The 26,935-nt window shown below is 42.7% G+C and overlaps 1 protein-coding gene across 1 annotated transcript; it reads right to left on the bottom strand.

Moving 5' to 3' along the window:
* Positions 1–1,678: 1,678 nt before the first annotated feature.
* WNT8B (Wnt family member 8B) lies at positions 1,679–23,381 on the bottom strand. The gene is made up of 6 exons (XM_010356095.2): positions 23,154–23,381; positions 6,372–6,405; positions 5,436–5,574; positions 4,288–4,413; positions 3,358–3,500; positions 1,679–3,141 (listed from the first exon to the last, which is right to left on the bottom strand). Exons 1-6 carry the CDS (start codon positions 23,219–23,221, stop codon positions 2,596–2,598), a joined length of 1,056 nt encoding a protein of 351 aa, XP_010354397.1. The 5' UTR covers positions 23,222–23,381; the 3' UTR covers positions 1,679–2,595.
* Positions 23,382–26,935: the final 3,554 nt, after the last annotated feature.

The following is a 26,935-nucleotide window of genomic DNA, read 5'->3' on the forward strand; positions in this document are numbered from 1 at the left end:
CCCAACCAATTTCCTTGTCACTTCTCAGGACCTCCCTCTCTTTCTGTCTTCTGACTGAGACAGATGGGCTCCTGAAGAGCACACGAGAGGTGGGAAGGGGCCTGTGCTCTGCACTCATCCCACAGTAACTTACTAGTTGGGGGAAGAAGCCAGTCATCTTTCTCAGCATCAGTTTAAATCTGTAAAACAAAAGGTTTGACTAGCTGACCTCAAAGATGTCTTCCCAACCACCATTTCTGGAGTTGTCTACTTTGTAAAGGGACCACGGCCCTGGCGATTGAGTATAAGATGAGAACTTAAACTCCATGATGCAGCAATGGCAGTGGTTGTTCACCACTGTCTCCACTGTGGTGTTTGTTGAATGAACAAATGAACAAGTGGATATTGCAAAAGGAAGGGAAAAGCATACAGATCCAAGGCAGCTCAGTCATGTTTTCTTGATAGAACTGGAATGAATCTGGTATCCATTTGGGGATATAAAACAATAACCTATGAAATAATGTTCTGGCAGCATGACATATTTAGAGTGCTGACCTGGAGTTATCAAATATGAAGCACAATAGTTCTCCTGCTTTTATGCTAAGAGACTTCCTGGAGAATGCAGCTTTACTTTACAACATTGTACTTTTAAATTTTCTAGGTGCCTTGCCAAACTTTCTTTGTGTACATTATCAAGTAATTCTGCAAAGTGGGACAGGTAGGTTAGTATATGCTGCTTCTTGATTAAGGAGAAAAGGTGAGTTGGGAGGCTCAGATAAAAGTGGAGGGAAGGTGTGAAGGGCCTTTTGCTGATAGAGCTGGAAATGAAGCACTAGGAACCCCTGAAAGGAAGTGTATCCCCGGTCAGGAAGGGGAAACTCTCTCCTCAGTAAGTGTTGGTAAGACCAGAAGGTATGTGGGTGAGGCCAGGGGTTTGGGATCTGACCTGGCTATTGCCTTAATTTGGATTATGGGAACCCTTGACTCTTACAGATGAGCCCCTAGAGTCTTGGCTTTTGTTGCTTGGAGCCAGTCACACTGCTTTCTCCTACTCTGGGAGAGGAAGGTTGAGGTCATCTAACATCTGACCAGTTCTGCTCTAGAAGAGCTGCCCAGCCCCAGACCTGGGACTGTCCTAGGGCAAGGAAGCTGGCTGGGGAGCTCCTTGGGCTACAGAGGGTCTGTCAGGGATTGGTTCTTCCCTACCCAAGGTCTTGCTCTGTTTCATAAACAAGTCCCTGCTGTGCTCCTCTCTGAGAATAAAACCAGAATACTCAAGTACCACAAGCAGCAAGCTCATGGCTATTGAGTGAATGTATTAGAAGATTTATATAGATGATTTACTAATCCTTGGCAGCTTAGCCTCAATCCAGATAACTGGTTGGGCCACCAGGGAAGGGAGGCTCTAGGGAGGATGGTATCCTGCCAAGAGGGGAGGGAGGAGAGAGCCCACAGGTTGTATCTGTTACCACACCCCACCCCAATATCCTCAAGAATAAGTGCAGTACCTAGAAAAAGAGCACATATCACAATGACTGCAATAAATTAAGGTTCAAGGTGCTGAACTTCCTATTAGCAACAGTTTCATTGCAGGAAGTTTACTCATGGAAGGAAGATATCCAGTGCTGTGAATCCTGCCTGTTTGAGAACCAGGTTAGTGATAAGGAAGGGTCTCAGTTTCTCCTTCTTATGACCTGCCCTAGAGGTGCAGACCAGGATCTGAACAGGAAAGTGGCTTTATTTACCTCAGTCTTGGCTCAGAGGAACAAAGATCCTTTGGGGAAGAAGAAGAGGTAAAGTTGGTTGCTAGGAGGAAGTAGGTCAGGAGAAGGTAGAAGGTACCTTTAAAGGGTAGGAAATGACTGTAATCAGCCCTTAACGTATTTCCTAGACCTTTGGGGTGTGTATCTGGAGTCCCTTGGGTGATTGTCTAGGAAGGTCATTGCCCCACTAGTAAAATCTATCATGACATGATACCATAAGGATGAGTAGCACCCTTGGTGTTCAAATCAGCACTCCAGAGGAGCTCCCTCTTCCTGCATCTTCAACTTTTGCCTCTAGGAACCAACCCCAAAGACATGCTTTGCCGGGGCCAGTTTCCTTAGTTTTTCTGGGAAAGAAAGGAAAGGGAGAAGAGAGAAAGCATTCAAGATTCCTGGGGAGTCTAGGTCAGCAGGTAGCAGGGGAGGAGCTGTGCAGAAGAGAGGGGCAGCAGTGGGCAAAAGGGCAAAGCTTTGGCTTTACCTGGGCCCTGCGTGTCTGAGAAGGGTTCTTCCAGCGCCTAAGGCTTGATAGGCTAGGTCAGACATTAAGGCTACTAGGAAAGGGGAGGAGGAACACCTGTTCTCATCCTAATCCAAGGAAGATCAGTAGCTCAAAGCCTGAGTTCTCAGTCAGACCTAGGTGTGGCTGCGAGGAGGCTTCAAACAGCCCTAGGAGAGCACAGAGGAATTGGGGAAACAGGCCGGAAAGTGGCAAACTTCGGAGACATTGCAGTCTCTCCTTCTCAGGATCCCTAGGTCTGGAGCGGGTTCCCCTTTACCTAGGTTCCACAGTTACTGGGGTCTCTAAAAGAAGCCAAGAACCGGTGGGAAAAGGAGGGGGCAGAGGAAACGCTTAGGGTTTTCTCCCGGGTTTGTGCGCAGCGCCCCCCCGCGGCCGCTCTGCGCGGCTGCAGAAGTACTTGGTGACCCGCCGGCGGCACTGCTCGCAGCGGACTGCGCAGCACCAGTGGAACTTGCAGTTGCAGCTGGACACGGTCTCGGCCCGGCGCTCCTCCACCGCCAGCCCGCAGTCCCCGCAGAGCCGGCGGCAGCTGCGGCGTTCCCAGCGACCCAGGGCCCGCCCGCGCCTCAGGCACTCTCGGCCTTCGGTGCCCAGCAGTCCTAGCGTTTTGTTCTCCAGGCAGTAGTCCGGGGAGTCCTCCAGGTGCACCAGCTCCCGGGTGGAGATGGAGCGAAAGGTGTCGGCGATGGCGCCGCGGCCGGCAGCGCTGTTGCCAGCACCCTGCAGCAGGTCTACCTTGAGTGCTGCGTGGTACTTCTCCTTCAGGTGCGCGCCCACCTCGCGGAACTCGGGCAGCTGCAGCCAACAGGTCTGCGTGGTGCAGCTGCCAGACACGCCGTGGCACTTGCACGTACGTTTCATGGTGCCCTTCACCGCCTGGGGAGAGAGCTAAGAGTGAGAGACCCGAGATTAAGCGCGTGGCGAGTTTAACTGCCCCTGCGGGAGTTGCGAGGAGTCTAGTTAGTCTACTGGGCCAGCCCACTTGGTACCTTATTTTGCCAGTCTTTTAAATGAACTGAAGAGTTGTCCACACCTGGAGCTCGCAGTGGATGGAGCCAGCAGCTGCCTATTCCCGAGGGCTGCGGGACTCACCTTGCGGCCAGCCTCGTTGTTGTGCAGGTTCATGGCTGCCCGTGCATCCTGTCCTGTTTCCAGGGCATCGACAAACTGCTTGGAAATCGCCTCTCCGAAGCCCACATTGTCGCTGCAGCCTCCCCACAGCCAGCCTTGGCCCCCTGGAAAAGTGCGGGGGGAGGACAGGTCATTGAGCAAGCGGGCGCAGAGCCTCCTGGGCTGCTGTTTCTAACTGGGTTCGGGGTGGGGGGGTCCAGGATAGGAGAGGATTAAGGTTGGGCGAGTACCCTGTATCCAGATCAGTTGCCGTCTATATTTGTTTTTGCCACCTTTACACGCCCACTTCCAGGTTTAGCCAATCCCCTGCTCAGGGTTCAATGACGTAAGTAGTTGCGGAGTGGATTCTTTGCAAGGCGCCAGGACACTCCTCTGCCAACAGTGCCTCTTCCCATGGGCAGAGGGTGCACGTGCCCTGCTGGTGATTGAGGTCCAGAAGGGACAAAACGGTGCCAAAAAGATGAGGAAAGCTCAAGCATTGGGTGGGAAAGAGGGGTACAATTGAAATATGGAACAATGATGTTGGAAATTGGTCAGGAGGGCACAGGATTGGAGACGGCACTGGAGGTAAAGAGTGGAAAGTAGACGGGGATAGGCAACACGGAAGGAAGTTCCCCTTGTGTTTGAGAGAAGCAACAGAGGAATCCCCAGAGTGTTGCTTCTTTATTATTATGTTTAAATTAAGGAAACTACTCAATGAGACAAGAAGGTCCTAAGCTACATTTAGCCTGGCTTGTCATTGTAGCGCTTGGGATCAAACTCGTTCACCCATCTTCCGCATGATTTTCTTCATATTTAGAAAAATACAGCTCTTCTTCACCCTCACTAGGTTTTTCATTCTTTATGTGAATTGAGCTGGCCTATGGTACCCATCCCCACATTACTACTCACCCAGTTGCCCATTGCGGGAGTCATCACAGCCACAGTTATCAAAATCTCCAAGGCTGCAGTTTCTAGTCAGGGTGTACATGACTCCAGCAGAACTGATGGCATGCACAAATGCTGTCTCCCGATTAGCTAGCAGGAACCAAAAATCCAGAGTTAGAGGGAGGGGTTGCAGCTTAAAGAAATACCAGACATGCTACCTTTCTTTAATAACCATCATTATATCCTCTTTCCCTAGCTCCATCCTATTTCCCTATCTTTATTATTATTTTTTAACTTTTATTTTTTGCAGAGAGAGGGTCTCACTATGTTGCCCAGGCTTGTCTGGAACTCTGGGCTCAGTCTTCCTACCGTGTCCTCCCGAAGAGCTTGGGATTACAAACTTGAGCCACTGTGCCTGGCCTTCCCATCTTTATAGTGTATCTTACCCTCTTCCATGGTCTGCTCCATCCCTGGCATTAGCCCTACTCTTCTCACCTACTGTCATTTCAGGTCACACATTTTATGACCAGGTGACGAGGGTACTGTTGACACACATGATTGTAAATGATTTAGGTTGGAAAGAGCCTGAGGAAGAAATGGGGAGGGAGATGAATCTGAAGGCTAGGTTGTAAAGAACCCATCCCCACTTCCTCCTGGAACACTGGGGCCTAAGAGTCATGTGCAGTTAGTCTTGAAAAGAACCTCTGATTGGCAGCTCTTTCATTGACTGGCATGGCCACTCTTTATCTTATCTTCTCCCTGGGAATCTGTCACTCTCCACTTGCCCAGTCTCCAAGTCACTCTCCACTTGCCCAGTACCTCTCTGCTAAGGAAGGGGCTAAGGAGTATGAGGAATTGTAACCTCTGCCTACTTCCTGATATTACTTACATTGTGAGGAGACCTTTAGCCAACTGGGAGGCCAAGGATGGTATGGGATTGGGAGTAAGGCAATATCCATTTGTTGAGCAATGAGAGTGTTGAGAAAGAAAGAAAAAACTCTATAGGTGGGAAAAAGGAAGTAGAAAAGGAAAAGAGAAGATCCTGGAGAGGGATATGACCTAAGAGAAGAGAGCAGGTGAGGAATAAGTGTGTCGAGGAGACAAGGGACTATCCCTGGGGCTCTAACCTGTGACCAGGGGTTCCAGGGAGCTGTGGCTGAGGCTTTTCTTACCACTGCGAAGCCCACCATGGCTGGACAGCTGCAGAGCTCTCTCAGGGCAGTTCCAGCGGTCCCAGGCAAACTGATACTTGCATTCTTCAATACCACTCTGGGCACCAGCTGCCACACTGCTGGAGTAAATCAGGTAAGCCTGTAGGGACATAGGGGTAAAAACTCAGACTGAACTTAGGAGGAATTTACCCTAAACTGACCAAACACCTCCCTTCCTGCTCACTCTCCCATCCCTCCAAAATAATGATGGAGTAAGCACTTTAAATATGCTGTCTCATTTGACATCACAGATAACCTGTGAAATAGGCACTATTTTATAGATTAGGAAACCGAGGCTCAGGGAATGAGCTAAAGTGATTTTCCCAAAGTCGCAGAGCTAGCAAATGGCAGAACTAGAAATGAAACCAGTTTTATCAGACTCTAGTCCCTGTCATCCTTTATTCACCTTTATTCATTAAACTATCCTACCTCTCCAAAATGAGTCCAAATCACACAATTCATGAAATTTAAGCAGTTCTCATCACATGACCATCTTAGAAAATAACATTTTGGAACTGAAAATGCCCATGAATGTAAAGATCATGTAGTACAATTCCAGCATTTTAAACATGGGAAACTGCATCCCACCATGGGGCACTGAGAAGGATGTGTGACTTTGCAGCCTGACACCTATAAAAGGCTGTTGACTTTTATGGCTCTGGAAATTCTAGCCATAAATTCAGAATTAGTGCTCCTGAGTTCTTATCTTGGCTCTGACAATAGCTTGCTATGTGGTTTTAGATGTGTCCCTAACACCCTCTGGGTCTCAGTCTTTCTATCTGTAATATATACAGCATAACAAAAGATGTGGATATAATGAAAAATCTGCATTTATCATCTTTAGTCAACAGGCTAAGATTAGTGAAATCCATATCAATTAAAGGAATTTGTTCTTACCTTTGGACCAGTCATCAGGAAATTGTTCACTGACCTATAAGAGAAAAAACAAAAACAGAATATAATGCAGAGACACCAACTTGTTTCTGCTTCCAAGAGTGGTAAGAATTACTTCAGCACATGTAATTAATAGGAAGAAAGGGCAACTAGTTTTACCCAGGAAACACTGTGCATAACAAACCTACTAAAGATAATTTACAGCCAGGTGGGGTGGCTCATGCCTGTATTCCCAGCACTTTGGGAGGCTGAAGCAGGCGGATCACTTGAGGTTGGGAATTCGAGACCAGCCTGACCAAACATGGCAAAACCCCGTCTCTGCTAAAAATACAAAAATTAGCGGGGCACGGTGGTGGACACCTGTAGTCCCAGCTACTCAGGAGGCTGAGGCATGAGAATCACTTGAACCTGGGAGGTGGAGGTTGCAGTGAGCCGAGATCATGCCACTGCACTCCAGCCTGGGCAACAGAGCGAAATTCCATTTAAACACACACACACACACAGTAGAAAAGAACATTAATAAAATTAGTATAATTTCCTTGCATTGTTAAAGCCAGGTAAAATTTCTAGTACCATAAACTTGATAGTAATGGTTGCTGATTATTCTGCCATGAAGTGGGGAGACAGCTAGCATTAACTCCTGACTATATTCCTTATGCTCTACTCTCAGTATTTTACATGTTGATCTTGTTAAATCCTTACTGTCTCAGGCATTATTATCTCTATTTTGCAAATAGGAAATCTGAGACTCCAGAAAAGTTAAACATGTGTTCAGGCTCACCCAGCTAATAAGTGAGTAAAGCAGGATTTGAATCCAAGTTCATCTGACTCTATGGGATGTTAGAAGGATACTTCTCTAATTAGGAAGAGGTAAACAGTGGAATCTCTAGGGATTGAGTTGTAATTAAACTCTAAAAATAAGTAATCTGACTTGGGAAAATGGCTTGGCTGCCCCTTTTAAAACTAAAAATGGGCTAAGTGCAGGGGCTCACGCCCATAATCCTACCACTTTGGGAGGCTGAGGTGGGTGGATCACCTGAATCCAGGAGTTCAAGACCAGCCTAGGCATCATGGTGAAATCCAGTCTCTACTTAAAAAAAAAAAAAATAGCTAGGCATGGTGGTATGTGCTTATCATCCCAGCTACTCAGGTGGCTGAGGCACAAGAATCACTTGAACACTGGAGGCAGAGGCTGCAATGAGCTGAGATTGCACCGCTGCACTCCAGTCTGGGTGACAGTGAGATTCTGTCTCCAAAAAACAAAAAAACAAAAAAAAAAACTAAAACTAAACTAAAAATGAACTTGCCATATGACTTAGCAATTGCACTCTTGGGCATTTATCCCAGAGAAATGAAGACTTATTTTCACTCAGAAAGTTGTACCTAGATGCTCATAGCCACTTTATTCATAATAGTCAAAAATTGGAAACTACCCAATGTCCTTCAAAGGGTGAATGGTTTAGAAAACTGTGCTACATTCATACCATGGAATATTAACAATAAAAGGGACTGGTCTGTTGATACATGCAACAACTTGGATGAACCTGAAGGAAGTTACGGATGATTAAAGTCAATCTCAGAAGGATACGTACTGCATGATTCTATTTACATAACAATAGTGAAATAATATACATTATATAATTATAGAGCTGGAGGACAGATTAGTGGTTGCCAAGGATTTGGGATGGGGGATGGATGTGGCTATAAAGAGTAACATGAGAAAGTCTTGGGGGGATGGCCAAATGTCTTGACTATGGTTATACAAGGCTACACATGCCAAAATTGCATAAAGCCACACACATGAGTACATGTACAAACAAGTGCGTGTAAAAATGGTGAAGTCTGAATAAGCTTCGTGGATACTGTACTAACATTGTAAGGTGTTCACACTGGGGGAGGTTGGGGCAAGCGTACATGGGACTTCCCTGTACATTTCTTCCCTGTACATGTCTTGCAAATCTATATCTAAAAATAAAAAGTTAAATATATATGTACATACACACATGATCTGCGGGGCTAGAGACTTGGAGAATGACTTCAGTATAGGCATTTGAAAATCAGAATCTATTATCTTTCTTTTTCCATTATAATGTGAGGAAGTAATATGGGAATTATTATGTATTGTTCCATGAAATCTGGTGTACCCCTGCAATTCTGAAGGTCAATAAGATGCTGAACATCACCAGAAAGGGGATTGGAAATGAAATAGACCAAGAAAGTTTAGTCTCTTGTCAGGCCAAAAGAGCTTGACTGACTCTCTTCATACAAAACACATATAACACCAAAAATGTGAGTAGTTTTTGAAAACCAGTATTAACAAACTAAGAGGCTGCCATATGAGAAGATGAAAAAGATTCTAAATGAGTTGTAATAGAATTTTAGAAAATCAAAATTACTATGAAGTCTAGCAAAACTAAGGCTTTTTTTTTTTTTTTTTTTTTTTTTTCTGACAGAGTCTCACTCTGTCGCTTAGGCTGCAGTGCAGTGGCGTGATCTCGGCTCACTGCAAGCTCTGCCTCCCGGGTTCACGCCATTCTCCTGCCTCAGCCTCCCAAGTAGCTGGGACTATAGGCACCCGCCACCACGCCAGGCTAATTTTTTTTTTTTTTTTTTTTTTTTTTTTTGTATTTTGGTAGAGACAGGGTTTCACTGTGTTAGCCAGGATGATCTTGATCTCCTGACCTCGTGATCCTCGGCCTCCCAAAGTGCTGGGATTACAGGCGTGAGCCACCACGCCTGGCCACTAAGGCCTACTTTTTAAAGCTTGGTAGGCAACCTTAAGTCAACTGAAAAGAAGCACTGGTCGGTCAGGTGTAGTAATACCAGCAAAACACAAAATATAATTCAGAATGACTTAAATGAATTCACAATTTCCAAAGCCGTTATAGGTTTGGAGATGAATTTCTGATCCTTAAAGACATGTCAGAGGAGTCAGTCAAGCCGCTTTGCCTTGGGGAAAGGGGCCTGAGCTTGTTCTGACTCAGAAAGGCACTTTTTATGTTAAGAATAATGTTCAAAGATTTGGACATTACCAAGCCTGACATAGCTAGTTCCCATTTTCCTTAAGATAGAAATTACCAGGAAAGAAAACAAAACAGCAAAGCAAATTGAGTGACAAAAAGCTTTGCCATAGCCAGGGTGAAGAGTCTTCCTGTGAAAGGAGTCTAAATCAGAACTACAGGGAGTGATAGACAGAGATTCTAGAGAATTATTTCCTGGAAGATTCTACAATATGCAAGGATTTGTATGATGTCCTGGTCTAGCCCAACTGATCAATGAATGAGACTTAATTGAGTACCTGTCATGGAACAACACTATAGGCCTTATTTGGACAACATTCCTTTAAAGTGATAGGTGTTTTTGTTTTGTTTTGCTTTGTTTTGTTTTTCTGAGACAGAGTCTCGCTCTATCTTGCCTAGGCTGGAGTGCAGTGGTGCGATGTCAGCTCACTGCAGACTCCACCTCCTGGGACTTGTGTTTTTTGTTTGTTTGTTTTTTGAGATGGAGTCTTGTTCTGTCTTGCCCAGACCGGAGTGCAGTGGCACGATCTCGGCTCACTGCAGCCTCCGCCTCCCAAGTTCAAGTGATTCTTCTGTCTCGGCCTCCCAAGTAGCTGGGATTACAGGCATGTGCCATCATGCCTGGCTAATTTTGTAATTTTATAGAGACGGGGTTTCACCATGTTGGCCAGGCTGGTCTCGAACTCCCAACCTCAGGTGATCTGCCCGCCTCGCATCCCAAAGTGCTGGGATTACAGGCGCGAGCCACTGCGCCGGGCCGACTTGTGTTGTTAACCTCTAAGTTATTTGCAGACATATTTGAACCTTATGGCTGGCTTATTCATATCCAAAATATCCTATATTAAGAAAAGACTTGGCTGGGCACAGTGGTTCATGCCTGTAATCCCAGCACTTTGGGAGGCCAAGGCAGGCAGATCTTGAGGTCAAGAGTTTGAGACCAGCCTGACCAACATGGTGAAACCCCATCTCTACTAAAAGTACAAAAATTAGCCGGGCGTAGTGACGCATGCCTGTAATCCCAGCTACTCAGGAGGCTGATGAAGGAGAATCACTTGAACCCGGGAGGTGGAGGTTACAGTGAGCCGAGATTGCACCACTGCACTCCAGCCTGGGCGACAGAGCGAGACTCCATCTCAAAAAAAAAAAAAGAAAAGACTGTCCTGTAGTGAGTACCAAAGGAGGAGGATCTTGTTCTTAGTCAATGAAACAATGGCATGGTTTCCTTTTGGAAGTAAAATATAGATTTCAGAAAACATAGTGAGTGTGTGTTGTGAGAAGATGCAAAGAGAACCAGAAAGGAAGGAATTTAAGTGTTTGTATGGGTGCCACCTAGGGACAGTTATGTGATTGAAGGAAAGATGCTAACAAGCATTGAAGATGTAAATTTGTTTTAAGATATAAATTTTGTTTAACAAATGGAGGCTGCTATGTAGACAGAACATCGTAAAACCAGTATACTCCCAGATGAAGGTACAAGCTTCCCATTTCCCATGAGGTTGTACAGTTGCTGACACTATTACCCAGATTCAAGACCATTCAAAGGGTTCATGCCTTCCTGAACCCTCCCAACTCTTCTCAGACATTTGCTTGAACTCTAGGCTTGTGTATCCAACTGTATTCTTGGCATCTCTCCTTCAGTGTTAAATATGCATCTCAAACTTAACATGTCCAAAACTGAACTCCTGATCCTCGCTGCCACCACCCAAGCCTACTCCTTCTGTAGTCTTCTCCATCTAAGTAAAGGACGGTTCCTCCTAGTTACTCAGACAAAAATCATAATGAGTCACTTTTCTTTTTTTTTTTTCTTTTCTGTTTTTTTTTGAGACAGAATCTTGCCCTGTCGCACAGGCTAGAGTGCAGTGGTGCCATCTTGGCTCATTACAAACTCTGCCTCTCGGGTTCAAGCAATTCTTGTGCCTCAGCCTCCCAAGAAGCTGGGATTACAGGCATGCGCAACCATGTCCAGCTAATTTTTGTATTTTTAGTAGAGATGGGGTTTGGCCACGTTGGCCAGGCTGGTCTCGAACTCCTGACCTCAAGCAATCTGCCCACTTCAGCCTCCCAAAGTGCTGGGATTACAGGCATGAGCCACCGTGCCCAGCCAAGAGTCATCTTTGACTCCTTTCTTTCTCTCACATCCTGTTTCAGTCTGTTCTCAAATCCTGCTAGCTCCAGCTCAAAATATATCCAGCATCTAACCAGTTCTCAACACCTTCGCTGTTACCACCCTGGCTCAAGCTGTCATCTCTTCTCTGGATTACAGTAAAAGCCATCTGATTGACCTCCCTTCTTCTGCCTTTATTCTCCCAAATTCTGTTTTCAAAATGAGTGGTCTGTTTAAAGATTGATACCTTTAAAAGACAGATCAAATGTTGCCACCTTCTGCTCAAAATCCTCTAATAATTTCCTATCTCACACCAAGCAGAAGTCAAATTCTTACCATGGTGTATAAGCCCCTACACAATCTGGCCTCCATTTATGCCTCTGACCTGATCTCCTGCTTTCCCCTCACTACTCTTCGCCAGCTGTGCTGGTCTCCTTGTTGTTTCTCTCACCCACCAGGCACTCTCCAGCCTCGGGGTCATTGCGTGTTCTCTGTTCCTGGAATCCTGGAATGCTTTGTACTCAGATATCTACATAGTTTATTCCTTCACCTACATCAGCCCTTTAATCACATGTGTCCTCCCTGAGGCTTTCCTTCATCATCCTGTTTAAAATCGCAACTCCATCTCCCCCATCCCCTTTCTCTGCTTATGAACACTATATGCTTTACATATATATTTATTTACTGTTTGCCTCCTCCCACTAGGCTGTAAGCTTTATTAAGGCAAGTTTTTTTTGTTTGTTGATTGGTCTATTTTGTTCATCAAATATTACTAGTGCCTTGAACAATGTCTGGCAATAATAGGCATTTAATAATGTTTATTAAATGTATTAATGTTTGTTGAATGAACGAATGCAGGAACCCACATTTAGGGGTGGTAGTAGGAAGAAATATCGTCTGAGAAAACTCTAAAGGAGCTGCTATCTAGAGAGAGAGAGGGGGACTTCCTCATTTACGTGCATGGTTCTAACAATCATGATTAAGTGATGTCTCCCAAAGCCTTAATTTCAGCCCTGACTGCTTTCTTGAGATCCAGAGCTGCATTTCCACGTGAAAGTTAGATTTCTCTACTGGGAATATTTCAAATTGTGAAGATGGTTTATCTAAAAGTTAACTCATCTTTCCTACCAAACTAGCTACTTCTCCTGACTTTTATTATTATTATCATTATTAATGGAACCACCATTTTGCCAAGTCTCTACCAATTTGCTTTCATCACCCAATCGGTTACCAGGACTTATGTGTATTGTGCCTCTCATACTTTTTGCTTATCAGCTCCCTCTTTTCTACTCTTACTGTCACAGTCTTAGCTGTAATCTCCCACCTAGACCACCATAGAAGTTCTGACTTCTCTGCTTACATTGTTTACCCCCATTCCAATCCAGGTATACTCTTCAGCTAGACCAATCTTCTGAAAGACTGATTCTGATGTCATTCTTCTGCTCAAGAATCTTCCACAGTTCTCCAACTTTTGGTACTCAAGACCCTCCATAATCTGACTACATAACCTTTCCAGTCTCATTTCCCATTAAATATCCCTACTTGGGCCGGGCGCGGTGGCTCAAGCCTGTAATCCCAGCACTTTGGGAGGCCGAGATGGGCGGATCACGAGGTCAGGAGATCGAGACCATCCTGGCTAACATGGTGAAACCCCATCTCTACTGAAAAATACAAAAAACTAGCCGGGCGAGGTGGCGGGCGCCTGTAGTCCCAGCTACTTGGGAGGCTGAGCAGGAGAATGGCATAAACCCCAGAGGCAGAGCTTGCAGTGAGCTGAGATCCGGCCACTGCACTCCAGCCTGGACGACAGAGCCAGACTCCGTCTCAAAAAAAAAAAAAAAAATCCCTACTTGTCCAATCCTCTATTCAGGCTGAACCAGTTGCTATTCCTGGGCCTCCATGCATTCATGCCTCTGTACCTTTGTTCAGCTGTTCTGCTAAATCTCACCTATTCTTAGTATTTGCAGCCAATGGCTCTGGGACAACTGGATATACGCATACAAAATGATTAAGTTGGATTGTTATTGCACGACATGTATTTATTTAACATTGCAACTCCCCATACCCTTTAATTAACTCAAAATGTATCCTACACTTAAGTGTAACTGCAAAAACTGTAAAACTCTTAGAACAAAGGATGCATGTAAATTTTTGTGACCTGGGGTTTGGCAGTGGTGTTATAGCTATGATACCAAAAGCACAAGTGACAAAATAAAGCACAGATAAATTGAACTTCTTCAACATTAAAAACATTTGCACTTCTAAAAACACCATCAAGAAAGCAAAAAGACAGCTCACAGAATGGGAGAAAATATTGGCAACGCAGTGGCTAATGCCTGTAATACCAGCACTCTGGGAGGCTGAGGCAGGCAGATCACTTAAGGTCAGGAGTTTGAGACCAGCCTGGGTAACATGGTGAAACCCTGTCTCCACCAAAAAGTACAAAAATCAGCCAGGTGTGGTGGTGTACGCCTGTAGTCCCCCGCTATTCGGGAAGCTGGCAGGAGAATCGACTGAACCCGAGAGGCGGAGGTTGCAATGAGCCAAGAATGTGCCACTGCACTCCAGCCTGGGCAACAGAGCAAGACTCCATCCCAAAAAATCAATCAATCAATCAATCAATCAATAAAATTTTTTAAAAATCAGCAAGGGACTTGAATAGACATTTCTCCAGAGAAAATATACAAATAGCCAATATGCACATGAAAAGATGCACAATATCACTAGTCATCAGGGAAATATGAATTAAAAACATGACGAGGATTTGCACCCACAAATATAGCTAAAATAAAAAAGACAACTGTTGGTGAGGATGTGGAGAAATCATACATTGCTGGTGATATTGTAAAATGGTGCAGACACTTTGGAAAATAGTCTGCCAATAGTCTTGCTCTTATTCCCACTGGCTAATCCAGGACTCCTAATTCCTGAAAAATTCTTGGTAAATATTTCTGAGAGGCCTAAGCGATGTTTTGCACACACTCATGAATACACTCAGTTAACTATCACATCGTCTCTGCTAATTTTTTATCCTTTCATTGCACCAGCCTACTGCTTCTATGTCCACAAAAGAACCACATCTGCCAGGGCACAGGCCCTGCTTTATCTGGGTAGCACAACATCCCCTGGGCACATTTTCTAGGCACTGTTCTTGTTGCTCACACTGGGTTCTGTGTATAAAAGAGTAGGGAGAAACAAATACTAAAGGACACTGTAGGCAGAGGTGGGGAGGGGATACAGCGTATGGCTTCATGACAGGGATATGTCTTGAGAAATGTGTTGTTAGGTGATTTTGTCACTGTGCAGACATCATAGAATGTACTCACACACACCTAGATGGATAGCCTACTACACACCCATGCTTTATGGTAGAGCCTATTGCTCTTAGGCTACAAACCTATACAGCATGTTATTGTACTGACTACTGTGGGCAATTATAACGTGATGGTAATTATTTGCGTATCTAAACAAAACATAGTCCGGGCGTGGTGGCTCACGCCTGTAATCCCAGCACTTTGGGAGACTGAGGCGGGCCGATCACCTGAGGTTGGGAGTTCGAGACCATCCTGGCTAACACAGTGAAACCCCATCTCTACCAAAAATACAAAAATTAGCTGGGCATGGTGGTTTGTACTTGTAGTCCCAGCTACTTGGGAGGCTGAGGCAGGAGAATTGCTTGAACTTGGGAGGCAGAAGTTGCAGTCAGCTGAGATCGCACCACTGCACTCCAGCCTAGGTGACAGAGTAAGACTCTGTCTCAAAAAATAAAATAAAATAAAAAATAAAAAACAAATGTTCTGAATATGAATCAGCAGAATTTGATGTTTTCCTCTTACCACCCAGGACTTTCATCTTAGTGCCCCGTGATCTTGTTTTGTTCTGCCTCTCATCACTTTCCCCACAAATCCTTACGTAATATTTCTGACTTCTCCCCAACATTTAATCCCATCTCTTAATGTCCATAAAATATCTCTGAGTCATCAGCTGGGCATGGTGGCTCACGCCTGTAATCTCAGCATTTTAGGGCGCCAAAGTGGGCCAATTGCTTGAGCTCAGGAGTTTGAAACCAGCCTGGGCAACATAGTGAGACTCTGTCTCTACAAAAAATAAAAATAAAAATCATAATAAAGATGGAGAAATGGGATGGAGCTCAGAAAAGAGGATATAACGATGATATTTTTAAAAGGCAGTGAGACCCTGTCTCTACAAAATATACAAAATTTAGACGGGTATGGTAGCACACACCTACAGTCGCAGCTACTTGGGAGGCTGAAGTGAGAGGATCACTTGAGCTAGGGAGGTCGAGGCTGCAGTGAGCCAGGATTGTGCACTCCAGCCTGGCCGACAGAGTGAGATCCTGTCTTTAAAAAAGTGTCTCTGAGTCATGAGGCTCAATTTGGTCTACTTTAGGAGAGAGACGTCTGATTACCGAAATTGGAGTGCTGGCCCAGGGGAAAGGAGAAGTGGTAGTGAATGAATGTGAATTGTAGATCTTCTCTATCTGAAGATTTAGCACAGAAGGCATATAGGGCAAAGGATTAAAGGCTAAGGGGAGGGTATGGAGTAGGGAAGCTGCCTGGGGCTATAGCTGGCAGGTGCTCCAGTGATGCAGCTTTCTCTTAGAATGAGTTCTGACAGCAGCTTTTCACTCCATAGAACTCTCAAGATGCCTTGGGCTGTGGAGAGCCCAAAGATAGCTCTTCTGAGTGAGTTTCCTTGTGGCTGTCTCTGTTCCACAGCATCCACATGTCTGACCTGTAGAACACACGGGCACGAGCAGACACAAAGGTATGTTCACACATGTGCCCCCACACACAGTTACATAGAAAGTAGGTCTTACTAATAACTGTGAAATAATATCCCATTGGTCCCCAAATTTTCTTCACTACTCTTATCTGATAATACCTGAGGGTATTTGAAATCGGAACTATTCACTGTACAATTTGAGAGAGTTAAGTTTAAAATGCAAGTATTTTTCAAGGGTGAAAAGCATGACTAATTCTTACCCATTCCAAAGTATTGAAATCAGGCTTTCCTATTTAACTAGGGGAAGGGATTAGGAGGGAGAAGTTACAAGGTATCTGAAGTCTTAAAGGGAAGAGAAGTATTCAGACTTTCAAAATCAGATTTCCTCCTACTTAAAAATACGTCAAGAGGGAACAAAGCTGGTATCAGTGGAGGGATCTATTTAAGTATGGCAATAGAACACAAGCCAGATTGCAGAGAGTGAAGAGTTATGACAAGAAAGCAGCTAGTGCTGACTCGTTGGAGGAGGACGGCATTGAAAGAAAGAAGAGAAAGGAGAAATGATTGCAGTGGAGATTGGGGCCAAAGGAAGGTATTTTTCAAGATGAGTATAGAAAGAAAAATTCAGGAATGCATAGCTTTTGGTCATATTCCCATAATTATTTCACCAAATTAAAGTCCATTTCTTTCTTCAAAGGGAGTTCAGCCCTGTAAAGCATTCTAAAAATGTTCTTTATAAATGTGAATTTTTTATATAATAATGCAGTGCCCTAAAATATGAAAAGAGAAAACCAGTCTTGTAAGCCAATTGACAAAAAAATATTTTTTTAAAGTTAAACAGGTGTGACAGTCTTAGCAGTAGTCCTTACATTAAAATGTATATTAAAATCCCACATTATTGCAAATCCAGCCCTTGCCAAATGATTGTTGGCAAAGGCCATGTCATAGCCCACAGGACAACTCTATACCATGTATCTTTGCAAAAGAAGCTCAGATGGATTCCTTCACAAGTGAAGCACAAATGTTCAGGGGATCATCTTTTTCTCTGCAACTGATATGTCATTTGCATTCCAGTTTATTTTATAGAGTGATAGGCTATCTTCCCTGTCCTCATTTCCTTCCTTCTTTATGTATTGTAGTAAGCGCTGCTGAGAGACGCTAAGCTACAGAAAAGCACTTCAGCACTTAGCATCTAAATGAGGACTGTGGCAGGGATAAGCTATACTCAGGCTCCTTTCCTTGGTCTCTAAGTGAGAGCTGCTAAGGAACAGCTCAAGCCACCATTCCCAGAAAGCCTGGGATCACGGGAACTTTTTCCGCAGTCATTATGGAGGCGGATAATTCCGTTTTGTTTTCTGATCTTGTTGCCTTGGTCCCTGCAGTATAGACTTTAGAAAACATTTGTGTTCTCAGTTGCATCGATGGAAACAATATCAGTTTATATCAGTATCAAGAAGGTAGGTGTACATGGTAACTCTAAGAATTATCCTGTAAAACAACCAGGTGAACAGTTTAAGGTTGGAAAATTGACAGGCTTTGGCACTTTAGTGCCACTTTTACTGCTTAATGGAATTAAATCCAAATAGATGGTAAAATGTTCTCTCCTCAATCTGATCTAACCATCAAGTTCTACTGCCTTTGCTAATCAACCACAGCTCCAATAGAAATAAACTCAAACATGTATTTGAATGACTTATTCCCTTTTGCCAATTTGTGTTCTTGATCTTCTCCCAAGGGCAATGGGAGAAATGTACAATGTTCCCCAAACTTCATTCTAATTACTGGCCTGGGTCTCTCAGACAGAGGACACATAATCCTTTTGCTATCCCTCTTTTTCCTATTTTGAACCATGGTGGTACTTGGAAGATTTAGACTAAGAGAATATGCAGTTAAAAATGCTACAGAAAGTATAGGCAAAACGTGATCGGTCAGAGATTGATAATGGTTGAAGCTGAGTTATTGGGGTTTGTTATACATGCTGTTCTCAACCTTTGTAAAAACATATTTTTCCCTTAATGTGAAAATGTTAAAACAAACCCAATTATTCTGAAAAGCAATAATCGGCCGGGTGTGGTGGCTCAAGCCTGTAATCCCAGTACTTTGGGAGGCCGAGGCGGGCGGATCATGAGGTCAGGAGATCGAGACCATCCTGGCTAACCCGGTGAAACCCCGTCTCTACTAAAAAAATACAAAAAACTAGCCGGGCGAGGTGGCGGGCGCCTGTAGTCCCAGCTACTCAGGAGGCTGAGGCAGGAGAATGGCGTGAACCCGGGAGGCGGAGCTTGCAGTGAGCTGAGATCCGGCCACTGCACTCCAGCCCGGGCAACAGAGCAAGACTCTGTCTCAAAGAAAAAAAAAAAAAAAAGAAAAGCAATAATCTATGGAATCTGGGCTGCACCAGATGCCTTGGATTAAGGTGAGGAAATACCAGACAGGATAATGTGGACAATCTATTGATTCACTGCTTAGCGTCCTGGATATTGGTAAGGAATGGAACCTTCGAAGTGTGGTACGATAAACCTAGAGAACCTGACTACAGAAAAAGGACTGAGATTTAGAGCAGCAAAAGGCAATTGCCATTTTGAATGAAGGGGAAAATTCCTCCTAATGTAGGATGGTGTCAGTTTGGCCTGGAGAGTGTAAGAATTTCATCTATGGAGCTGCATAGAAAGACTGACCTATTGGCCCCCTTATAGGGACTTATTGGGACTACTAGAATATAGCCCCATAATGTGCTGGTACCATAGGATGCTGAAGTTGCGAAAACAACCTATTTTTAAAAAGCGAGTTTGGACTGGTCAGATGATGGTGAATTTAAATGATCCCCTTATGATCTGATTTTCTCTTGGCGTGGAGAAAACTCTAACCTAAGAAGCATACAGAGAAATGAAATGATCAATAACAGGGGCTTACAATAAAGATTGAGAAAAACAAACCATAAAAGTTTGGCTTATAATGAGACTGAAGCGTCTGTCCACAGCGGATGGTAGTTTGCGTTGAGAGGTCCTGGGAGTGCAGGTATATTTCAAGTGGGAGGCAGTGGGGAATGGTATTTATGTGACCCAAGCTCAGGATTTCCCCCAGCTGTTAACCCAGGCTGATCTTTTACTGAGTAAAAAAAAAAAAAAAACCCACTTTCTGAAAAATAAAGATTTATCCTAAGAAAAATTATATTGACCTTGTTCTCTAAAGCATATGAATTCTCCCCCACTTTTCTAATGAAAATAGACAAGCATCATTGGAGCCCAGAAAAAAAGGAATTTTATTAATAGTCCCAAGAGATAATAGTATCACCCAACATAGAGCAGCATTAAACCAATTTTCCCAGCTGGGAAAAAGGAAAAAAAAAAAAGGAATATATTTCCATGGAAGGAGGGGGTTTGGATTAAAACTCCTTTTCTTCTGGTCCTTTTTTAATGCCCCATTTGTCACTATGTAGTAGCACACAAAGGAGATCCTTCTTTGTGTCATATTGTCATCCACCAAAAACTAAAACTAAAACGAAGATGCATCTTAGAGCATCCTTCTTGTCACTCACACAAACTGGTCTCATAACAAGAGCTGTAATGAAGTGTCCTTTCCCAGGATCCTCACAGCCTTTGTTGTTATTAATGATTATAATAATAATAGTGATTGTCTTTCATGACAAGAGAAATAGAGATTCTGGAAGGAAACACATGGGGCTCAAATTGTGGAGGCCTTCAATGAAAAACCTGGGAATTAAACCTCTGTGGTTATGTCTCAGAGCCCTCAGGCCTTCCTATAGTGCAGCTGCTGATCTAGCCCACCTCAGAGCTGCTCCACAAATCCCAGCTTTTTTTGTTAATGGATCAGGCACTTTTTTTTTTTTTTTTTTTTTGAATGAACCAAGGATGCTATTAAGTGACTCTTTTATACTGGCTTTTTTTTTTTTTTTTTTTTTTTTTCAGATTCCAGAGCAGTTCCTCACACCTTACTTTTTATTTCTCTAACTTTGGATATTCCCAGCCTCTTTGAGGATGAGAATCCTCCCCTATCGTGACAGTTTTAGTGGATCCGCACTTGATCATATATGGTTTTTTTTAATCTGTTAGTGGGAAAAACTCAACATGGCAAAATCTTATGACAGAACCTCAGTATGAATTCAGTAATTTTTAAATGAGTTTGTATTTTATTGTTCATAATATACGCCTAAAAGTAGTAGCACATAGTGTGGAGATCAGTAGTTTCAGCTTTATGCAATGCTTGGTGAGAATATGGATTCAAAGACCCTCCTCCAATAACTGATTCCTTTGCCAATCAGGAGTCCCACATGTCATCATCAGATGAGATTTCAAGAGCCATAGAAAGGTTACTCTAAAACATGCATGGAGAGGACCAAAAGATGATGTTTTTCAAAAGCTGCCTTAAAATCCAAAGATTTTAGATAAATTCTTGCCCTACTGCAGAAGAGAAATGGACCCTGTTTAAATTCCTGCTGCAGACCTTTGGAAAGAAGTAGAGGTGGTGACTTCTGTTGAAGAATGGGAGCAGAGCTATAGTTTACTTCTGTGTCCCGGGACATCCTTCTGATTTGGTGACTGAGTTAGGTGGGGAGAGAGTGAGAAATGAACAGAACTGGGTAAGACTCACTGTCATTATGACAAAGCATTTGGAGTAAAATGGGGCCAATCAGTTAAGGTAAAACACTTTCTAGGCCTGCTCATTCCAGATGAGTAAGTGCATTGGAAGGAAAATCAAATTGGTTCATCTCTGGCCACCATTATAATCATCATCATCTGCTTGGTTTATCATGCATTCTCAGTCTCTTTCTTTGGAGCCATAAGGATTAAGACAAACAAATTCAAAGAAAAGAATTTTCTCAAGTTACTAAAAGACAGTTCTCCTTGAAAGTGTCCCAATTATAAAAAATTGTGGCAAATACTTTTCAAAGATATCATCTTGGACTGATTTACCTAGTAAAACTGCATATTATAGGTGAATGCCATCATTATTCTCTCCTTTTCAAGCCCAGGAATTTCTGTTGATGGACTCTTTTAGGCAGTAATTTCAAGCAGGCCTACAATTGAACAGCCAAGCAGAAATTGTGGTTCTCTATTTGTTAAATGCTTTTGAGGTTCTTACATAAAAGGTTGATAATGAAGTATTAAGAGAAACATTTCAAAGGCTATGATTGGTCAAATTTCTCTGCGTGGCATAAAGGGGAAGATGACCTTACGCAAAACCCTGATAGTTTCATTAGAAGCATAATCAAGATTTAATGTTAAATTTAAAAATCACTTTTCAAATCCCAACACAAACAGATTCTTGGTGAAGTACAAATGTTTAATTTAAATTGGGGCTTATAGGAAAAAGCAAGTAAAATCTAATTGTATTATAAAGGAGATTTGTACATTTTCTCCTCAAAGTCAGGCAAGGCGAGAAGGGGTTCTTAAACCCTGTTTTTTTTTTTTTTTTTTTTTAAATTAGAACTTTCTTTCACATCTCTTTTTCCTTTTTTCTTTTTGAATCCAGACACTTGAATTTGGACAGACAAGCAACCCAGCCACCTTTCAGTGTGGCTGTGTCAGTATCAGAATGAAATGAACATGACCCCCTCCAGCAGGGAAGGGAACACACAGTAAAGGTATTTTTTATAGAACAATTCTTCACACCGCCCTGGTGACTAGGGAAAGGAATCTCGTGTTTCTCTTTTGCTGATACTGAATCAGCTGAAGAATACCATGAACATCAGTAGAAGTGCTCTGAAATAGTCTCCTCTCCCTTTTGTCTTTTTGTTCTCATGAGGGGGAGAGAAGAGAGACTTTTTTGTTGAACGTTGAAATATTTAATTAAAACGCCAATTAAAAATGGACTAATTGGTGGTTCTGCTTATAATCAGAAATGTTGCAGATTATTGTATTAACTTGCAAATAGTTTTATGAAGTTGGCATACTTCTTATCAACACTCCCATAAAGACAGCTACACTCATTTACGATAAAAATGTTTTCGATTCTCAAAGGAAGCTTATCTCAGCAAAGAAATTTCTTTTCTTGCTTCCTCAACAGTTTATGTAGCAATTGGATTTATATCTTTGTTAAATAGATGGTCAAAATGAGAACTGATGAAGAGAGAGACTGAGCTCATATCTGAACTGGAGAGAAACTCCGAACACCCTAGCAACCTGCATTCTGTATGTTATTGTGTACTGGTGTATTCGCTTATGAACAGTTGCATGTATAGATAGTTTATGTGGTTTCCAAGAGCTAAATGAGAATGGAGATGATATTCTTTAGCAATTGTGTTTATAATTTACAAAGCACTTTCATATACATTATCTGATTTTCTGAACCATTTAGAAATTTTTGTAAATTGAACAAATTAAATAGATTTCTCAAGACCTTTAGATTTCTAAAATATCTGGTTTCAAACATGTTTGTTAACCCAATGCCCGCTTAGTGGTTCAAATAAAATTTTTTATGTCTAGGAAATGACAATTTGAGCAATTACTTAGAATATCCTGAAAAAAATAAAGTCAGAAAGTGCAAAGTAAGATCCCATTGAATTTTGTCTCCAGACTTTACCTCAAGATCGGATTCAACACACGGTAGAACTTGCTTTGAACTACCTTCCTCCTCTCTACAATGCTGACATCAGGATTTCGTGAAAAGGGCTGCTGTCCATTTTCCCTCAAATCACTTTGGGGGAATATTTGTGGAATAGCAATTTATAAAAATAGGAACCCCCCCTTCCCATCATTTAGTCCTTTATTGGTAGGGGTCCTAAAGTTTCACTAAAATCAGCCATAAATTTAGGAAGAGCCCTACCCCACAGAACAGTTTTTTCTAGGAGAGATCTCAAGGCTTCCTACATTTCTGGAAATGAAATGAGCTTTACCCAACATATTACATACACTTACCTATTCCCAGCTCCAGGTAAGAGTCCAGGTTACTTACCAGCTGTGGCTGAGTTGGAGGACACAGGTGAAAAGAGAGATGTACACAGAAGGCTTTGAAAGAAACATAATCCTCTGGAGTAACAGCTAGAGAAAATTCCAAAAAACTGGGAGATGGGTAAGCAAGGTGGAGAAATATTCTCCTCGGTGGCAGTGGGATGGAATTCTCAAAGCCCAACTTCCTTGGTGTGTAAGCGATCCCAAACAGAGTTAAGGGGAGGTGAAATGGAGCTGCCAAACGTCCAAAGATGAGATTATCTACTTAATTAAAGTTTTTTTTCCCCTCCAAGTCCTTCAGCCAATCAGAACTCAAGTGCCAGAGAAAGATTGAGTCGATCAAAAGAACACTCCAGGATCCTCCCAGACAAATGCAGAAGAAGGGGACCAGGAGAAAGAGGACAAAGAAAGAAGCGGGGGGAAGAGACATAGCAAATCCTCTCCACATAATCACTGCGTGGAGTCTCTTTCCTCCCTCTTGCCTATCCCCTCCCATCACACCACAACCTTTCCCCACCTATGCACACTTACACACAGACACGCACACATACACACACAACACACACACACACAGAGCCCGGTCCCCAGAAGGGATCCAGAAGGGACTGTGCTTTACTGGTTGTCCTTTGTAGCACTTTGAGACTGAGTTTGCATTCAGGATAGCTTTTTTTTTTCCCCCCAGAAAAAGATACACGAGGTGCAGGTGAACCTCCGCCCTCTGATTTGAGAATGTGGGGATGCAGGCCTACCATCTAGTGTATTTTCTCTCTAAGTTAGAAAGGCTAGAAACTTGAGGAAACCTGATGGTTGTTTCTTCCTTTCAACTTTTTCATCACACAATTACTTACCGAATACCTATTTTATTCTCGACACCACCCTAGGCATTGTGGAAATTTTTAAAAATCAAGACATAATTTCTGCCCTAACGACATTTACAGCCTAGTAAAGTGACAATAAAATAATGCAGTTTAATAAAGTATTAAATAGCTACAAACTGCCTATAATAGTGTAGGCTTATTTAGGGGAGGTTTTCTGAAGAAGGTAGAATTTGAGTTTCGAAGAAGGGAAGAGATTTCAATAGGCACACAAACGTGACCTCAAAATCCCTACTTTCTTAAACTCGGGTGGTGGAGCCAGGAGGCGACCCAAGCCCTTGCTCACACTTCTCTGGGACTCTGCTCCTTCTGTTCTCTAGAGAGGAGGGTGGCCAACAGCGCTGGGGATCCTCAAAAGGCTACAGACTGATATCTATGTGGCCATATAGCCCTGTCTTTTAAAAAAATGTCAATTGACTTTTGTGGGTACATAATAGGTATATATATATTTTTGGAGTACATGTTCATGAGATATTTTGATTCAGGCAGACAATGAATGCATGATAATCACATCAGGGTAAAATGGGTATCCATCACCTCAAGCATTAATCCTTTGTGTTACAAACAATCTAATTATACTCTTAGTTACCATGTACAATGAAATTATTATTGACAATAGTCACCCTGTTGTGCTATTGAATACTAGGTCTTCTTCATTCTTTCTATTTTCACACCTTCTATTTTAGCATCCACATTACCTTTCTTAAGGTCTCCCTGAGACAATGGTCTTTATTCTCTTCTTTTATTCTCACTCCTCTTGTTCCAAAACCCTCTCTGGCTAGACTGAACCAGAAAATAGAGAATTAATACACAAATTCACTTTCTCTATTACCCAGGCCAGATGACTTAGGGGATCTTCACCTCAGTATCTTTACTGTGTAATTTTGTTGTCCACATGGAATCTTCTAGACCAAGTCTTTATTTGGGACTCCAAATCTTATTGTGAGATGAGCTTGGTCAGTTGTGGCTCCTACACAAACAACTTTAGGTCCTTCTCTTTCTTCTTTCAGAAAGGGAGCAGCAGAGTCTATTTCAGGCCAAGAGTCAGGTCCTAGGAAGATAAGGAGCAATGACTCCTGGATTTCAGCCTTGAATTCTTCCCTGACCACAGTTTTTGCCATTTACTTGACTAGAGAACTCCTAGGGGATGCAAAAATTCATTGGGAGGTAGAGCAGATTTGGGCAGTTTTTGTGTGAAAAGGGAGAGCTAATTTAAAACAAGTTCATTGAGACACTGTCCCATCCCCTCAGAATTTCTTCCACAAAGGAAAAAGTTAAGACTTTTATTGTTTGTGTATTTATTTATTTATTTATTCATTTATTCATTTATTTTTAGAGACAGGGTCTCGCTATGCTGTCCAGGCTGGTCTCATACTCTTGGCTTGGCGAGATCATCCTGCCTTGGTCTTCCAATGTGTTGGGATTACAGGCATGAGCCACCATGCTTGGCCTGCTTTTATTGTTTTGCACAAAATCAATACATTCTTTTTTTTTTTTTAAATCAATACATTCTTATAATAAAAACTTAAACATGACAGAGATAAAGAGTGCAAATCCTGACCGGGCGCGGTGGCTCAAGCCTGTAATCCTAGCACTTTGGGAGGCCGAGACGGGCGGATCACGAGGTCAGGAGATTGAGACCATCCTGGCTAACACGGTGAAACCCCGTCTCTACTAAAAAAATACAAAAAAAAACTAGCTGGGCGAGGTGGTGGGTGCCTGTAGTCCCAGCTACTCGGGAGGCTGAGGCAGGAAAATGGCATAAACCCGGGAGGCAGAGCTTGCAGTGAGCTGAGATCCGGCCACTGCACTCCAGCCTGGGCGACAGAGCGAGACTCTGTCTCAAAAAAAAAAAAAAAAAAAGAGTGCAAATCCCCTTTGATGATCTGCCTTCTCCCCTCTAGGATAACAGCAGTTAAGTTTTAGATGGTCTTTCAAGAGGTTTTATATGCATATGTAAATGTGTATATAAACGTTTTCCACAAAAATGAGATTACATAAATTATATTTTGCAAATTGCTTTTCTCATTTAGTAATACACAGCTTTCTACGTTAGGATCTAAAGATCTCTTGGCCGGGCGCAGTGGCTCACGCCTGTAATCCCAGCACTTTGGGAGGCCAAGGCAGGCGATCACAAGGTCAGGAGTTCGAGACCAGCCTGACCAACATGGTGAAACCTTGTCTCTACTAAAAATACAAAAATTAGCTGGACATGGTGGCGTGCACCTGTAGTCCCAGCTATTCAGGAGGCTGAGGCAGGAGAATCACTTGAACCTGGGAGGCAGAGGTTGCAGTGAGCCAAGATCGCACCACTGCACTCTAGCCTGGGCAACAGAGCGAGACTCGGTCTCAAAAAACATATCTCTCTTACTCTCAGTTTTTTAAAGATCAGGATAGTATGAATTGTCAGGTGTACAAGTAATCTTATTTTGCTCAATATTTGGGCAGCTTTCTGTTTAATAAAGGAACTGACAGTTTTTATTTCTTTTTTTTTTTTTTTTTTTATTCTTCCAGTGTTTAAAAGGCAACTTTTTCAACACCTGTGAAAAGAAGGGAACAAAAAAAGGCAACGTTTTAATTTATTTCAATTTGGATTTAAGTATTGCTATTTTAATCACCTTGATGCAGGAGAATAGAGTCTTTATCTCAATGGTTGAGGTACAATGAATTATAAATAAATTTATGAGTTCCACAAGGTTTTGTTTTCAACTTTATAACCCTTTCATTATTTTCAGATCCTAAGTCTGGAATTTTCTCTTGGTGCCCTCAAATCAGGGGCCCCATGTAAAAATGAACTACATTTGCATTTTTCCTCTAAAATGTAACTATATTACATTATTTGATTTACTATTATAAATAATTAAAGATCAGATATTCTTAGATCTCTTGGGATTTTTTTTTTTCTTTTTTG

This window comes from Rhinopithecus roxellana, chromosome 11 (assembly GCF_007565055.1).
Source record: "Rhinopithecus roxellana isolate Shanxi Qingling chromosome 11, ASM756505v1, whole genome shotgun sequence".
Lineage (NCBI taxonomy): Eukaryota > Metazoa > Chordata > Mammalia > Primates > Cercopithecidae > Rhinopithecus > Rhinopithecus roxellana.